This window comes from Geotrypetes seraphini, chromosome 4 (genome assembly GCF_902459505.1).
Source record: "Geotrypetes seraphini chromosome 4, aGeoSer1.1, whole genome shotgun sequence".
NCBI classification, from domain to species: domain Eukaryota; kingdom Metazoa; phylum Chordata; class Amphibia; order Gymnophiona; family Dermophiidae; genus Geotrypetes; species Geotrypetes seraphini.
Window position 1 is genome coordinate 3,198,001 of NC_047087.1, and position 18,049 is coordinate 3,216,049.

General features: G+C 43.9%; 1 protein-coding gene across 2 annotated transcripts in view; it reads right to left on the reverse strand.

Annotated features, from left to right (window-relative positions):
• PMFBP1 (polyamine modulated factor 1 binding protein 1) overlaps positions 1–18,049 on the reverse strand; it is a 561,980-nt gene that overhangs the window by 489,268 nt on the left and 54,663 nt on the right. For both annotated transcript variants that reach the window (XM_033943674.1, XM_033943673.1), the window contains exon 2: positions 8,254–8,321. In XM_033943674.1, coding sequence (XP_033799565.1) covers positions 8,254–8,321 — 68 coding nt within the window. The remainder of the gene's footprint in view (positions 1–8,253; positions 8,322–18,049) is intronic.

Sequence of the window (18,049 nt, forward strand, 5' to 3'; positions counted from 1 at the left end):
CACAAAAGTGGACATAAAGAAGTAGGGAACTACGGCCTGTAAGTCTGACTTCTGTGGTAAGTAAATTAATGGAAACTTTTTTAAAAAGAGAATAGTGCATTTTTGGAATGCAGTGGATTACAGGGCCCAAGATAACATAGATAAATCCCGAAAGATAAATCTGATCAATTTCTTTGACTGGGTGACCAGAGAATTGGATAGAGGGAAAGGGCTAAATGTGGTACATTTGGATTTTAGCAAAGCCTTTGACAGTCTTCTAAGTGCTTTGTACATAATAAAAATAGTAAAACAGGGTAACATACATTAAAACATACAGGACCTACTAGAACGATAGGATTAAGGTAAAGTAGTACATTATAAAATAGAAAGAGAGCCATAAAGGGGAAATACAAAAGGAAGGGGGGATCCCATCTGAAAACCAGAGCAGAAATGAAGATAATTTTTCATTAGAGGTCAAACGCATCTTTAAAAAGAAACATTTTAGTTTACCTTTGAAATGGGTTCATCCCGTAGTTCCGGGGGTAATGAGTTCCAAAGAGATGGGGCTGTGAAGGAGAAATTTGTTGTTCGTGTAGTGCTAATAATATGAAGAGATGGAACCATTAAACAATTTTGAGATTGTGATCTCAGTGTTCTAGCTGGGGTGTAGGGAATTAGAAAATTGTTTAAGAATTGTGTCTGGTTGTTACAGAGTGTTTGAATGTTAAAAGTATGATTTTATAGGTTATTCTGTGTGGAATAGGGAGCCAGTGGTGTGACATGGTCAGATTTTTTCGCATTCCCAATAAGTTTTACGGCCGTGTTTTGTGTAACTTGCAAGCGTCTGATTTCTTTCTGCGTGATGCCTTTATATAGTGAGCTGCAGTAATCCAAACATGAGATCACCAGGGAATGTACTAATATGTTCAATGTAGAGGACTCAAAGACTTTGGAAAGAGAACGTATTAATCAAAGCCTATAAAAGCATTTTGGGACAACAGTACTGATTTGCTGGTGAAATGTTAGTTTACTGTCCAGGATAACTCCCAGGAGCTTTATAGAGGACACTATGCGCAAGGTGTGGAGTTAAGACTGAAGGATGATTGTAGTTGCAATCCTTCTTTGCATGGGAATAATATAATAATAAATAAACCGTGCTCTCGGTATGGACCCCAAAATGATGGACTGGGACAGGAAGTGTTAAGTGGAAGGCAACAGAGGGTAGTGGTCAATGGAGATCACTCTGAAAGAAGGATGGTAACAGTGGTGTGCCTCAAGGTTCAGTTCTTGGGCCTGTTCTTTTTCACATTTTTGTAAGCAATATTGCTGAAGGGCTTTCAAGTAAGATTTGTCTCTTTGCAGATGATACTAAAATCTGTAATAGAGTACACAAGCCTAATGGTATGGAAAACATGAGGAAAGATATAGTAAAGTCTGTGGAATGGTCTAACATTTGGCAGCTTAAGATTTATGCTAAGAAATGCAAGGTTATGCATTTGGGCTATAGAAACACGAGGAAACAGTACAGTTTAGGGGTGAAGATCTTTTGTGCATGAAAGAGAAATGGGTGCGATAGTACACGATGATCTTAAGGTGGCCAAGTTGAAAAGGTGAAAGCAAAAGCTAGAAGGATGCCTGGGTGCGTAGGGAGAGGAATGGCTAGTGAGACCTCATTTAGAACATTGTGTACAATTCTGGAGACCGCACTTTCTTTCTTTTTTTAAATTCTTTATTCATTTTTAAAACTTACAATAAGTGTAACATCATATAACATCATTTTATACTTAAATACATCACTTAATATCCTATCAAGATCTAATTCAGATTCCATATCTCTCCCTTCCCCATATTCAATTTGCACTCATAAGAAAACCAAAATACCCCCCCTCTTGGACGTGCATATTTAAGGGGAAAAAATTACATTTATTCATTACAGTATTTTATTAATGGCTCCCAAATATCCTGAAATTTCTTAAAATTCCCTTGGGGCATGGCAATTACCCTTTCCATTTTAAATATGTGACATAGTGAGTTCCACCAAAAGCTATAATTCAGACGATCCCAATTTCTCATGATATGCTGTATGGCAACCCCTGTCATAATGAGTAATAGCTTGATATGGTTTCTCATAGGAGGCTCTTGAACAAACTTGAAGGGCTGAAGTTAGGACCCAAAGTGGTAAACTGGCTGTCGGACAGACGCCAGAGGGTGGTGGTTAATGGAAGTCGCTCGGAGGAAGGAAAGGTGACTAGTGGAGTCCCTCAGGGTTCGGTGCTGGGGCCAATCTTGTTCCATATGTTTGTGAGTGACATTGCTGAAGGGTTAGAAGGAAAAGTGTGTCTTTTTGCAGATGATACCAAGATTTGTAACAGAGTAGACACCGAAGAGGGAGTGGAAAATATGAAAAAGGATCTGCAAAAGTTAGAGGAAGGTCTAATGCCTGGCAACTAAAATTCAATGCAAAGAAATGCAGAGAAATGCATTTGGGGATTAATAATAGGAAGGAACCGTATATGCTGGGAGGAGAGAAGCTGATATGCACGGACGGGGAGAGGGACCTTGGGGTTATAGTGTCCGAAGATCTAAAGGCGAAAAAACAGTGTGACAAGGCAGTGGCTGCTGCCAGAAGGATTCTGGGCTGTATAAAGAGAGGCGTAGTCAGTAGAAGGAAGAAGGTGTTGATGCCCCTGTACAGGTCATTGGTGAGGCCCCACTTGGAGTATTGTGTTCAGTTTTGGAGACCGTATCTGGCGAAAGATGTAAGAAGACTTGAGGCGGTCCAGAGGAGGGCGACGAAAATGATAGGAGGCTTGCGCCAGAAGACATATGAGGAGAGACTGGAAGCCTTGAATATGTATACCCTAGAGGAAAGGAGAGACAGGGGAGATATGATTCAGAAGTTCAAATACTTAAAGAGTATTAACGTAGAACAAAATCTTTTCCAGAGAAAGGAAAATGGTAAAACCAGAGGACATAATTTGAGGTTGAGGGGTGGTAGATTCAGGGGCAATGTTAGGAAATTCTACTTTACGGAGAGGGTGGTGGATGCCTGGAATGCGCTCCCAAGAGAGGTGGTGGAGAGGAAAACGGTGACTGAGTTCAAAGAAGCGCGGGATGAACACAGAGGGTCTAGAATCAGAAAATAATATTAAATATTGAACTAAGGCCAGTACTGGGCAGACTTGCACGGTCTGTATCTCTATATGGCTGTTTGGGGGAGGATGGGCTGGAGAGGGATTCAATGGCTGGGAGAGTGTAGATGGGCTGGAGTAGGTTTTGACAGAGATTTCGGCAGTTGGAACCCAAGCACAGTACCGGGTAGAGTTTTGGACTTTTGCCCAGAAATAGCTAAGAAGAAAAAAATTAAAAAAATTTAAATTGAATCAGGTTGGACAGACTGGATGGACCATTTGGGTCTTTATCTGCCGTCATCTACTATGTTACTATGTTATTGTTAAAGGATATTTGGCTCTTAGCTCTCATTGATGTACCAAATAACACAGTATCATACGATAATGCCACTGGATTTTCTAACAAATTATTTATTTGACCCCAAATTGATTTCCAAAAAGCATGAATCAATGGACAATAAAATAGCAAATGATCTAATGTCCCAGCTTCCAGATGACAGTGCCACCATCTATTAGACTTAGAGCTATCGAACTGGGGTCCAAAATGCTCTATGTAACAAAAAAAAAACAAGTTTGTCTCATAGATGCAGACACTGTACAATACATCTCAACCTCCAAGCCCAAATTCGTGGCCATTAAGACGCAGTAATTTGATGCTTAATCGCAATGCTCCAAATGTCACGAAAACTAGTCTTTGGTTTCTTATTTAAAAATCCAGATATTAATTTATACCACTGAGCGGCCTGGTGTCCCAGAAAGTCCACCTGAAAACATAAGAGCGGCAGACTATACTGATTACTAAGATTGTTCCATTCAGGGAACCCCACTTTCTTTTTGTTGATCCAGAGGAAAGCAACTAAAATGGTTCGTGTCTACATTATAAGGTGTATGGGGACAGACTTAAATCTCTCTCTCTCTCATTTCCTCCAAAGTATATATACATCTACTATAATAAAACGCTAAGTGCGCATGCGCACTCCTATCTGCATGTTCCGTGATCCATATGTCCATGGCAGGTAGGAGTGCGCATGTGCGCCTAGGGATCTGTTTTCCTGTAACGCAGTTCGTCATCATCGCACACCATCCCCCCGCCGCACCTGAACCCCCGTTGACCCTCTAACCTGACCATCCCACTGCGAGATGACCACAAACCTCCCGTCTCCAGCAGCGTCCACAGCACTCCAAACATGCTGCCTCGTGGCCCTCCACCGCCCCGATTTCCTCTGCCGCGTCCCTGATTACATCATCAGAGACGCAGCAGAGGAAATCAGGGCAGCAGAAGGCCGTGAAGCAGCACGCCCAGAGCGCTGCCGAAGCAGGGAGGCCCGTCGGTCGACTCATAATGGGAGGGTCAGTGGGATCAGCTGCATGGCGGCGGTAGTGGCGGGGGAAGATGGAAACATGCTTCTCAAGGGTTATACTGCAAAGGGAGATGGGAGGGAGGCAGGCAGGCAGGCTTCAGAGGGTGGGGGTGAGACAAAGTCTGGAAGGCAGTGAGGGAGACATAGGAAGGAGGCACTGGGGGCATTAAGGATATAGGAAGGGGCACTAAGGACATAGGAGGCACTGGGGGCACTAAGGACATGGGAAGGAGGCACTGGGGCCACTAAGGACATAGGAAGGGGTACTAAGGATATGGGAAGGAGGCATTAAGGACATAGGAATGGGCACTAAGGACATAGGAAGGGGCACTAAGGACATAGGAGGTACTGAGGGCACTAAGGACTTAGGAGGCACTGAAGGTACTAAGGACATAGGATGGGACACTAAGGACATAGGAAGGCGGAACTGGGAGCACTAAGGACATAGGAAGGAGGCACTGAGGGCACTAAGGACATAGGATGGGACACTATGGACATAGGAAGGGGGCCACAGAGAGACAGGCAGGCATGGCGCAACAGAGAAATACAGGCAGGTAGGGGGCCAGTGAGACAGAGACAGAAAGAAAGACAGACAGGGGGCCAGAGAGAGACACAGACAGAATGACAGACAGATAGCGTACAAGAAGAGAGAGAGAGACAAAGAAAAAAAAACCCAGACATCTACTCTAGCACCCGTTAATGTATATATACACACTTTGGAGGAAATGCGGGAGAGGGGTGATATGATAGTTTATGGGGTGATGGGAGTTATTGCTGTTGATGGCGGATAGCAGGAGTCATCTGAGTAAGGTCCCTGGTATTCGGGGGCGTGGATGGATGGGTCACTCTATTGGCTAGTTAAGAGGTTCATTGATATCTTTGTCATTTCGTCTCATTAAGAGTTTTGTGCATGGGTAGTGTTGTATCCATATTTTCTTTATTCTGTGCTGTGTTTTGAGCTGTTTATCTGTTTTAAACTCAATAAAAATTTAAATATTAAAAAAGAAGAGGAGAATTTGATTTGATTTTAATACACCACTAAAAACTGAAGTGCTATAGCGGTTTACAATTCTAACAGCTCATTATAATAAGTTACAAACTTAATAACATTTCATTGTACAAAAACTATTAGTATCCTAATTAAACCATACCATCCATAGGACCCATCCCAAATATAATAATCAACTAATTGCAACCCTCATTATCAAATCCACTCGTCAGCTATATGAAAGAGCTCAACAAATAGCTCTTACCCCCAGCATTCCGACTCTCCCTACTATCCATGCTATAGTGTTCATTCCACCATACAAAAGTTTTCTGTAGCTTATAGAAACTCAAGGAGCTGGTGAATGCTGCAGATGGGCCATTTGGCCTTTATTGGCCATCATGTTTCTATGCAACTGCTTCCTCAGCCTTTTATTTCTCTGGTATCTTATTTTCTTCACTCCTTTTTGTTCCAGCCATCCTTTCCTTTTTTATATAATTGTAAACCATCTGGAGGCACCACCGTGCTATGGGCAATATATCAGATGTCTGTTAAGTGAATAAAAATGAAAGCACATGCTGCTGTTGCCATCCTCTTAAGCAGCGGTGGGACCGTAGAAGTGGAAAGGGAGTGAGGATGGAAGGTGGGAGCAGTAGAAGAGAGGAATAGCACCGCAGAATCTCAAACTACTATTGTTGGCTTTTAGATTTGTCTTTTATACATTAAATTATGAATTCTGGGAATCAGTAAGATATCAATAAAATTCTGTGAATTCAAAAGAAAAATAGAAACAAAGTGAAAGTAGATGACAAGGAGAGAAGAAAGATATGCTGTAAATTATGGGACAGAATTCTAGCCTTACACTAGCAACTCATAAATTATACAACTCATTTGCATATTTTAGATAAGAGGCATTATGTAGATACAAGCAAATTTGCATAATGGATTCCTCTCATTGCTCCACTTGTTTCATGAAATAAAATAAAAGCTGTAATATATGAAAGCAAGTTGTTAGCACAGCAAGGTCTTCCACACAATTTGCATATTCACACATTAAATCTGGCTTTTACTTATGGATAAAGTAGCTATTATCTGACAAAGATCCTTCAGTATCAACAATACATGGAAACAAGTTGGAAAGAAAAGGATGGTTTAATTGGAAAAGGGCTCCAAGAGCAATATAGAATGAAAAGCCGAGAGAGCTCTGCCTTGAAAGGATTTCAGAGCTCATTTGACAGCACACAGATAATTATGTAATCAAATGCAGCATGTTTTATTGTAATGAAATATGGGTGCTATTTGGGGTGCTGTATACAAAAATGAGGTTCAGCACACAGGGGGAGAGGAAGGGACCATGCTGCTTAAATTCTCTGTCACAAAATATTAGAGCAATATTTTAAGATTCTGATAGCATGAAACTAGTTTCCTTTGCCTTTATCTATTGAGCAGCCAGCAGTGACTAGATTTGTTTGCCCTGGCCCCATGCACCAGTATAAAATTTGGACCCATGCCAAGCCGCTGGGAAAAGTTAACGGCAACTCTTCATTTATGAAATCAATTAACCCATGTGTTAATTAACGTCAAGTCAATGAGAAGAGGGGGGAGGAAACAAAGCTGCAAGAGCGGATGGCAGAAGAGTTGGCACACTGCCACTCATCCAGTAACAACGCAGGAGTTCTGTACAATCACTGCAGTGGGTATGTTATCAGGGCCCTGACAGAGATCAGTTAGAGCCAGGGAGCGAATAGCAAGCGACACCAGACAGCAGTGATGCCAGGACCGAAGTCTGCACTCGCAGAGGCTTTAATGGAGAATATGACTATCAAGGAGTAATCAATTGGATTTTAATCAAATTTTGAAAGGAGAGCTGTGTTCCTTGTTCAACGTTCTGCTTGCTGCAGTGAAGGATGAATTGTTGTGCATGCTAACTCGCTGCTGTGTCTTCCCAAAACATGTCCACCGTGCTGGAGCCATGAAACAACTGAGAGCCAAAGATGGAGGAAATAACAAAAACTGATTGTGCCAGAGACAACACGCCATGTCTTGAATGAGATGGTGAGTCAAGAATTTTGTTCTCAAGCCGTTGGCTTGTTTGTCATTCAGAACTGTGTTCAATTCTCACACACACAAAAAATAAGAACCACCCAAGAGACGTGGAGAAAGAAATGGCTCTAGTCACCCAGCTTATGAACGGATGCCATCTCAGCTGCCACTAGCCATGATGGCAGGATGCCAATTCTGCAGCAGCTTGGAACAACCACAATTCAAGCTGTAATCGGCCAGGACGGGGATGAGAGAATCTTTATTTATAGTATGTACTAAGTAAAGATAATGTCCACTTGAATGTAGTAATCAATCTATATGTATTTATATACAGACAGGGGGGGCAGAAATGCATATATGTCTGTGTTTTAATTTTTCTATATGCAGTTACACACATGCTATATACAGATGGGTAGGCACACTAATATTTGTCTATGTATATACATGAATTTGTACTGAATTGTGCAACTCCACATATTTTTTAAATATTTATTTAGACAGCCCAATTCTGGTCCAGGAACTGAGCAGCAGAACCGCAACAGGAGGCAGTAAGAGATTTCTCTGCATTCACTGCTAGCACCAGGGAGATGAATGGGAGATCCACTAAGGGAGAGGAGGAGGAAGGAATGCCACACAGAGAGATTCGGAAGGTACTACCTACAAAATCTTGCTGGGGAGGTGAGCAAAGGGACCTGGAGATTTGAATCCCTAATGACATACTGTGTGAGGATCTGGAAGATGGATGGTTACTTACGTTGCCTGTTTCACTGCATATTCTGAATGGTATTCTGTGGGCATCAGGCACTGAGCCAGGGACTGGCGCTGGAAACAGAAAGGGGACATATTAAAATCATATCATGGAATGCTAATTGCCGTTCTTAAGGGCTTTTCAATACACACACAGAGTTTCTCTATTTAGGTTTGCAGAAAAAACTGGTGCGTGCCTGCTTCATCCCAAACGGTCACATCATGTGGGATTTACAGCCACAAATAACATTGAAGGTATTTTTATGGCTGAGGAAATACCATTTAGAAAACTGCAACAAAATGAAGGCTTTTGGTTATCATCCTGGCACAAGTACAGATATGGATTACAAACGAGAAGATTACAGCAAAAGTGGGGAAATGGGCATGAGAACCTATTCCTACCATCGCTCTCCTCTGTGCCAACTGCTGTCTCCTTATCTGCAGCAGAATGCAGACACAGCAAAAATCTATTAGAAGAGCAGAACATGAACTACTAATGTCTCCAGTGGTTAATCATCTACAGCAGAAAGGGCTTCTCTACGTTTCATTTGCATATCATTAAAGTGCTTTAGAAACTGGTAGCCAGAATTTGCCTGGGAGACGGAGGTTGAGAAACAAAAGGAGGAAAAAGATTCCTGTCTTCAAAACTGAGGCTTAATCACTTGTTTTGAACTTGTTCTAAATTGCATAAACATTTCGTAATATTTAAAGTTGGATATACCCCCCCCCCCCCAGAATGTCCACATATGTCAGCAAAGAGCACTACATGCACTTCTATGGAATTAGAGGTTCACTGGGGAACGCAGCATTTACAGATATTGGACTTAACCTTCTCTGGTCAATCCCGTGAATACAGAAAGGGGAAAGTATGGCTTGCATCTACCTAGATCTTTTCTTTCAGTTGTGCAGATGGAAAAAAAATGTAAGCATCAATTAACACAGTCATTTATTTTTCTTCTTTAGCAGCTGAGGTCTGATGACGGGCTGCAAAAGAAAGCAATGGGTCCAGGAGGTTGAGAGAGGGGGTTCAAACAGGAGATTTAGTCAAAATCCTCTCAAGTTTGTCAGATCCTCCCTCAGTTTTGTTTTCGTTTTCTGCTTGGTTTGCATGGAAAGGGGAGCTGAAGGCCATTTCCCCCAGAAAAAAATGGAAAGAAAGAAAAGTGAAAAATCCCCCTTTATCTACAATTCCAAACTTTTAAGGTCCAAGAGAAATCAAAATTTGACCAAATCCACCTGCCAGTTCATTATTCCAACATCCCTCAAATGTTTCCGTCAAATGGATTTTTCAGTTCTGAGACAGGAACTGGCTCCATTGGATCAGACAGACTTGCAGCACATTCCTGTGTTCTCTCCTTTTCCTTATTCTGTGTCACATGCAGATGTCGCTGTTGTTCTTGATAAATTTATAATAATATGCACAAACATAATGGCCTCATTTGCTCATAAGGACTCCACAAGATACAAAGGATTAAAAACTGATGGGGAGGGGAGGGGCGGGAGCCTGTATGAAGGAATATCCACAAAAATGGCAGCATGGGGAATATATGCTTAATATTGACCTGCAGAAAGGGTTTTTGATGTAGTAGAGAAAGGCAATCATGCTGCACATTCCTCCTCAAATAATTGCTAAAATGTGATGATTAGCTTATTAATTCCAAACGGAAAATCCAAAACAAAAACGTCAACATTTGGAACAGAGATGTTAACAGTTAAAGGAAACCTGCAAATGACAAGGGAAAAAGGGGTAAATACATGCATTTCAAGTATATTCGTCAACAGCAGAATATACAGAATTTTAAGAAATTACTCAAAAAGCACCTCTTCTGTCAGATGAGGAGGAATGGGGTGCTGGTCACTGATGTATTCTATGGTCTGAACTGTTTTATGGTTATAGCTGTTTGTCGTTGATGTGACCTGTCTATTATAGGGGACACACGATAAAGTTACAGGGAAATACTTTTAAAACCAATAGGAGGAAATTTTTTTTCACTCAGAGAATAGTTAAGCTCTGGATCGTGTTGCCAGAGGATTTGGTAAGAGCGGATAGCATAGCTGGTTTTAAGAAAGGTTTGGACAAGTTCCTGGAGGAAAAGTCCATAGTCTGTTATTGAGAAAGACATGGGGGAAGCCACTGCGTGCCCTGGATCGGTAGCATGGAATATTACTACACCTTGGGTTTTGGCCAGGTACTACTAGTGATCTGGATTGGCCACCGTGAGAACGGGCTACTGGGCTTGATGGACCATTGGTCTGACCCATTGGTCTGACCCAGTAAGGCTATTCTTATGTTCTTATATTTTGTATGTAAGAGTGTAACTCGCCCTGGATAAGGGCGAGGTCTGGGGTACATTGGAAGATGACAGACTATTCCTACCAGAGACACAATTTGTAAAGAGGGAACAGTGGTAGAATTATAACGTAGAAAACAAATCCTATGAATGGAAGTGAACAGTAACACAGTTTGCAAATTCTGCAAGTTTCATAGCATTTAAACAACATTTTTGCTACTTATTATCCAGAATTTCAGTACAATTCAGCATTTTCATTCAATTATACTCCAGAAAACAAAGAGCCTTCCAGTTTTTCTCACTTAGTGACTTTCTCTAGCAGCACACCTTTGTAAAAGCCCACCTAGTGAAGTTTGGTTGATTTGTTTTCATAGTGCTTCACTTTGCCTTTCTGTTGCTTGAAAAACATTTCTGAAAGAAGACATATTTCAATAAATTCAGAATCATTTTTTTTCTACTTTTCTTTGGGGGTTTTTCGCTTGTCCATTTTACATTTTGTCCCTATCTGTCCTGTCCAGCATCTGTCTCTATCCTGGGCTTCCCCCCCTGCATCCATCATCCCTCGGTCAGAATCACCCGTGTCTAGGAATCCTTCTTTGCCCTTGTCTCAGTGCTCTTTCCCCATCAAGCATTCTTCTCCATGTCTGTCCCTCTCTGTACCCAGCATTGCTTCAGTGTCCCTGTCTAAGATCTCTTCTCTATTTCTGTGCCTCTTGGTGTGAAAGATCTTCTACCCCTGAGCCAGTCTCTCACCCCTACCCTCTCAAGTCTGCATCTCTCGCTCCCAGCTCAACAACTCTCTCATCCTCATGCCAACATTTCTCCCTCTCGCACACGTCTCCCCAGCCAGCAGCTCTCACTCTCTCTCCCCCCTATCCTTCCCAAGCCAGATGGAAAAATGCTTGCATACTTGAATAAATTACTGTAAACCATTCTGAGCTCCTTTGGGAGAATGGTATAGAAAACTGAATAAATAAAATTTTTCACTCCATCCCTCCCCAGCATCTTTTTCACCCCTGTCCCCTTGAGCCAGCATCTCCTACCCTCTCTTCACCTTATCCTTCCTGAGCATTTAACTCTCTCTCCCCATTCTCCCCAATCCAGTATCTTTCTCTCTTCTTTCCCTTCTCCAGCCAATATTTATTTTTCTTACTATCTATCACCCCCAACCAGCCAGGATCTCATACATTCTTGTCTCCCCTCTGCCCCAAATAGCATCTACTACAGTACAAATGGAAGCCCTGGCCTTGCATGTGCCCCTCTTCCTAAGACTCACCCTGTGTACCTCAACAATGCCAATTCCAATAGGCAACCTGCCACCAGCTCTACAGGCTTCCTTCTGCTGCAGTCCCACCTGTGAAGAAAGAGGAAGTGACATCATTGTAGGTGGGAACACAGTAGAGCAGGGGTCCCCACTAGCGGGTCACGGCCGGGCCAGGAGAGATCACCTTGTGCAACATCTATCCATCCCTCATTCCCATCCCTTACAGAAGACCCCACCAACTGCGATGCCCTGATGTACCTCCATTCTGAAAAGCAGCAGCGGCAGCAGCACTTAACAGGCTGTTTTGCTGCCTTCTCCAGGGCCTTCCCTCTGCCGCCACATCACTGATGACATCATTAGTGATGCGGTGGCAGAGGGAAGGCCCTGGCGGGGAAGGCAGCGAAGCAGACTGTTCAGTGTTGCCACCGCTCCTGCTTTTCAGAATGGAGGTATGTCGGGGCCTTGCGGTCGGAGGGTCATCAGGGTTCTGCTGCACATGGGGGATGGGAGAGATGGAAAGGTGCTCCGCAGGAAGATGGGTTGGCGTGGTCGTAGGGGGTTCTGCTGCAAGTGGGGGATGGGAGGGAGAGATGGAAAGGTGCTGCGCAGGGAGATGGGTTGGCGAGGTCATCGGGGGTTCTGCTGCATATGGGGTACGGGAGGGAGAGATGGAAAGGTGCTGCGCAGAGAGATGGGTTGGCGGGGTCGTTGGGGGTTCTACTGTACGTGGGGGATGGGAGAGAGAGATGGAAAGGTGCTGCGCAGGGAGATGGGTTGGCGGGGTCATCGGGGGTTCTGCTGCACGTGGGAGATGGGAGGGAGAGATAGAAAGGTGATGCGCAGAGGGATGAGTTGGTGGAGTCCTGCTGTACGGGGGGTATGGGAGGAAGAGATGGAAAGATACCTGATGATGTCATCAATGACACAGCAGCAGAGGAAAGGCCCCGACGGGGAAGGCAGTGAAGCGGCCTGTTCAGTACTGCTGCCGCTGCTGTTCAGAACAGAGGCATGTTGGCCTCGTGGTGGGAGAGTTGGCGGTGTTCTGCTGTGCGGGATGGAAAGATGTTGCGCAAGGGGATGTCATGGCCCCAAATGTCACTGTCTTCCATCGTCCCTAGATGAGATCGTCTGGTTGCAGGAAAACAAGCTCAGGGCTCCCACTGATTCTGCATTATGGTAAGTTGTATAGTTTCTATTATAATAGAAATCTGCCCCGAATCCTCCCTCCCCCCCCTTTACTGGTCCCTGCTTCTATAAAAGCGGTCCTTGGTGTCAAAAAGGTTGGGGACTGAAACGAACAGGATCCATTTCTTGGTCCCGAAATCGTCCTGCAAACATTCTATCATCTATTACACTAGAGTAGAGGGAAGTCCGAGGAACCTGCATCGACTGCTCAAAGATGTTGCCGGCAGCATTTCAGGCCGCAGATGGAGAGAGGGAGTGCTGATGCCAAAATTCTGCACAAAACAGAGGTAATTGTGCATGCACGGGAAATACTGCCCAAATTCTGCACTGTGCAGAATTCCAAGAGGAATAAAACATAAGAGCAAATGTATCAAAACCAGGAAGAAAGAAGTCTGTATTAGCGAGGACAATGCAGAGAGAGGTTCATAGTCAAAGCACAACCTGAAGAATGAAGAGGATCAGTAACCAAGGTAGAAAATCACAGACTAGAATGCAGAATGCCAAAGCATATATTAGAATAAAATAGTGATCTAACAGTTTAAGTTACTCAAGATTTGTAGGGTTACTTATAGAGAGAGAAAAAGCATATTGTAATACATTCAAAGGCATTTATCAGCAGCCAGCAAACAATTTCCCTAACTGTATGTCAAGTCATTTAAATCGTTAAGTAGCCCAACTCTAATTAAAAATGGGGCAGCTCCTGTTTAAGAACAGAACAAAAATGGGCGATAAAAAACTATCCAGACACCAGGATATTGACTCAATATTGCTGCTAAGTTACACATTTAATTTAGGTCTTCTAATATCAGTGCTGAATACATGGACTAAGTTAAGCACCAGCACTTTAATTTAGGATGTAATGGAGATGACTGATCACATTAAAACATGATATTTGTTCCTGGGCAGTGAGTTAATTTCCTAATTACTCATGCCTTAAAAGAAAATGTCTGTTATTTCCATAAAACTTTGCTTTTGTGATCAGGATAGTCAAATTTTGTAATTTACCTATTTAGAACGTGAAAAAAAAGAATTTTCATTCTCATTTAAAAAAACAGTAATGTAGTAAATGACGGCAGATAAAGACCCAAATGGTCCATCCAATCTGTCCAACCGTACACTCTTTATACAATACAATACTGTGCTTAGGTTCCATCTACTTAAGTCTCAGTCAAAGCTCCAGCAGTCGAAGCCTTCCCCAGCCCATCCTCAACTGTATGGCCATATACAGGACACAGACCGTGCAAGTCTGCCCAGTACTGGCCTTAGTTCTTCAATATATACCATTATTTTCTGACTAGTGTTTAAGCCCGTTACATTAACGGGTGCTAGAATATATGGCTGTCTGTCTTTCTTTCTTTATGTCTCTCTCCCTGCTCCTGTTTCTTTCTTCCTTTCTTTCTGTCTTTCTCCCTCCTGCAATTTTTTTCTCTCTCTCCCTGGCACCCTTTGCCTGTCTGTCTTTATTTCTGTGTCTCTCTGGTCCCCTGTCTGTCTTTATTTCTGTCTGTCTCTCTCCCTAGCCTCCTTTGTCTGTCTGTATTTCTTTCTGTGTCTCCCCCCCCCCCCCCCACTTTCCTTTGCAGAAGCAGCAGCGGTTTTCCCTTCCCCTCCAGGTCCCTGCTGAGTAGTAGAAACATTTTCCCCCACCCCCCATTCCCTTCTTACCTTGAGCTGCCCTGCTCCGTTCGGCCCCTCCCCCTTCCCTTCCCGTGTGCTGGCCTGCTGCGGCTGAAGGTTTTTTTCGGCGACTCCTCCTGTTAAAACTCCCCCCCCCTCCCGCAACCGCTCCTGTTCAAAGCGGCCTGCTGAGGTTCGCGGCCGCTGTAACGAACCTCGCAGGCCGCTCTCCAACTCGGTAGCATGTTCCCTCTGACGCGATTGCGTCAGAGGGAACGTGCTACCATGTGGAGAGCGGCCTGCGAGGTTCGTTACAGCGGCCGCGAACCTCAGCAGGCCGCTTTGAACAGGAGCGGTAGCGGCTGTTGCAGGAGGATTGGGGGGGGGGAATTCGTGAGCGGCGGCAGGACCATGAGGCGGGATTGAGTTTTTCGGCTTCCCCTATCTGGGGAAACCGCCGTGCCGAACTGAGCTGCGCGTGGGGCCGTAGTAAGCGCGGGGCATGCTGCAGTCTTGGCAGCCACGGACATACGGATCATGGAAGCACGCCAATAAGACTGCGCATGCGCCGCCTACGGTTTTATTATATAGATTAGAGATTGTGTTCATCCCATACGTTTTTGTTCTGTCACTGTTTTACTCTCCACCTACATCAGGAGCACATTCCAGGCATCAACCACCCTCTCCATTAAGAAGAATTTCCTAACATTACTCTTGAGTCTACCACCCTTCAACCTCAAATTATGTCCTCTGGTTTTACCATTTTCCTTTCTCTGGAAAAGATTATGTTAATACCTTTCAAATATTTGAATGTCTGAATCATATCTCCTCTATCCCTCCTTTCCTCTAGGGCAGGGGTGTCAAAGTCCCTCCTCGAGGGCCGCAATCCAGTCGGGTTTTCAAGATTTCCACAATGAATATGCATGAGATTTATTTGCATGCACTGCTTTCATTGTATGCTAATAGATCTCATGCATATTCATTAGGGAAATCCTGAAAACCCGCCTGGATTGTGGCCCTCAAGGAGGGCTTTTGATACCCCTGCTTTAGGGTATACATATTCAGGGCTTCCAATCTCTCCTCATACGTCGTCTTTTGGTGTAAACCTCCTACCATTTTTGTTCCCTTTCTTTGGACCGCTTCAAGTCTTTATAAAAAGCAACATATGAATTACAATTATACAAAGTTATACAAAGATGACCCCAGAAGATTTAGAAGCAAGTAGTTTTTTGAGATTTGCAATTATATTGTAAGTCACTTTCATGAATCAGCCCCCAGATATAGTCTCCCATCATATTCTCATTATATTGTCCTTGGTAGTAGCGTTCGAAGTCCAGTATATCCTAGTGGAAGTACTCTCCTTGCTCCTGTGAGTATGCTCCCATGTTCTCCTTGAATGTCTCAAGATGAGCATCAAGGACATGAACTTTGAGAGACATCCCTCGCACATATTCTCTTACTTAGTATGACTAGGCTCTTCTTCCTCTCCACCCCCTTCTCTTCCCCCCTTGACCTAGCTACCCTTCTTCTCTTACAAGTCACCTAGAGCCTGTTTAGGTTTGTGTGACACACAAAAATTAAATTAGTTTAGATTAGATCCTACAGCCATTTTACTGTGATTCTTCACCAGATTCACAACCAACTCCATGTAATTTTCAGCCTTGTAATTGCTCAGGAAGCTCCAAACCACTGTGACAAACCTTTTCCAAGCTGATTCTCCCTCCTAGTTAGATTCTTGGGAACATAAGAACTTCCATACTAGGACAAACCACAGATCCATCAAGCCCAGTATCCCATTTCCAACAATGGCCAACCCAGGTCACAAGGACTTGGCAAGATCCCAAAGAGTAAAACATAGGGGGGTCCTTTTATCAAGCTGTGGTAGGGGTTTAACGCGTGTAATACCGCCTGCCGCACTAGCCACTAATGCCAGCATTGAGCAGGCGTTTTTTACCCGGCCGCAGGGGTTAGCGCATGATGAAATGTCCGACGCGCTAACCCCGCTAGCCCGGCTTGATAAAAAGACCCCATAGTTTATATTGCTTATCCTAGGAATAAGTAATGGATCTCCCCACATCCATCTTATGGATTTCTCTTTTAGGAAGTTATCCAAATCGGTTTTAAACCCTGATAACTACATTCACCACATTCTCCGGCAATGAATTCCAGAGTTTAATTACATGTTGAGTGAACAAATATTTTCTCCAGTTTGTTTTCAATCTACTACCTAGTAGCTTCAATACATGCCCTTTAATCCTATTTTTGGAAAAAGAGTAAACGTTGGATGATGGGGACAAGAAGGGAGTGATTAAGGAGGATAAAGAGGTAGCTGAGAGGTTGAACACGTTCTTCTCGTCGGTTTTCACGAACGAAGACACATCTAATATACCAGACTCAGAGGAGCTCATGAGTGGGGAACAGACTGAAAAATTAGAGCACATAGAGGTAAGTAGGGAGGATGTCCTCAAACAGATAGACAGGTTAAAATGCGGCAAATCACCGGGCCCGGACGGGATCCACCCAAGGGTTCTGAAAGAACTAAGACAGGAAATAGCGGGCACAATCCAACATGTTTGCAACCTATCCTTGAAAACTGGTGAGGTGCCAGAGGACTGGAAATTGGCAAATGTCACACCGATCTTCAAGAAGGGATCGAGAGGTGACCCTGGGAACTACAGGCCGGTGAGCCTGACTTCAATAATAGGGAAGATGGTGGAAACTATGATCAAGGAAGGCATTAGCGAGCACATCGAGAGGAATGGCCTACTGAGAACAAGCCAGCATGGATTCTGTAAGGGAAGGTTGTGCCTAACAAACCTTCTGTACTTCTTTGAAGGAATAAGCAGTCGGATGGACAATGGGGAGCCCATAGACATCATTTACCTCGACTTTCAAAAGGCTTTCGACAAGGTGCCACATGAAAGGCTACTCAAGAAACTGTGGAACCACGGGGTGGGAGGAGATGTGCACAGATGGATCAAGCACTGACTGTCGGGTAGACTGCAGAGGGTTGGAGTAAAGGGTCAATATTCTGACTGGCGGGGAGTCACGAGCGGTGTGCCACAGGGATCGGTGCTGGGGCCTTTACTCTTTAACATATTCATCAATGACCTGGAAAAGGGGGCAAAGTGTGAGGTTATAAAATTCGCAGACGATACCAAACTGTGCGGCAGAGTTAGGACCAGGGAGGAGTGTGAGGACCTACAAAGGGACCTGGACAAGCTGGAAGACTGGGCGAACAAATGGCAAATGCGCTTCAACGTGGACAAATGCAAGGTCATGCATATAGGGAAAAAGAACCCGTTGTTCAGCTACAAATTAGGGGGGGTATTGTTGGGAGACAGCAGACTCGAGAGAGACTTGGGTGTGCTGGTGGATGCATCACTGAAGCCATCTGCACAGTGCGCAGCAGCCTCGAAAAAAGCCAACAGGATGCTGGGCATCAT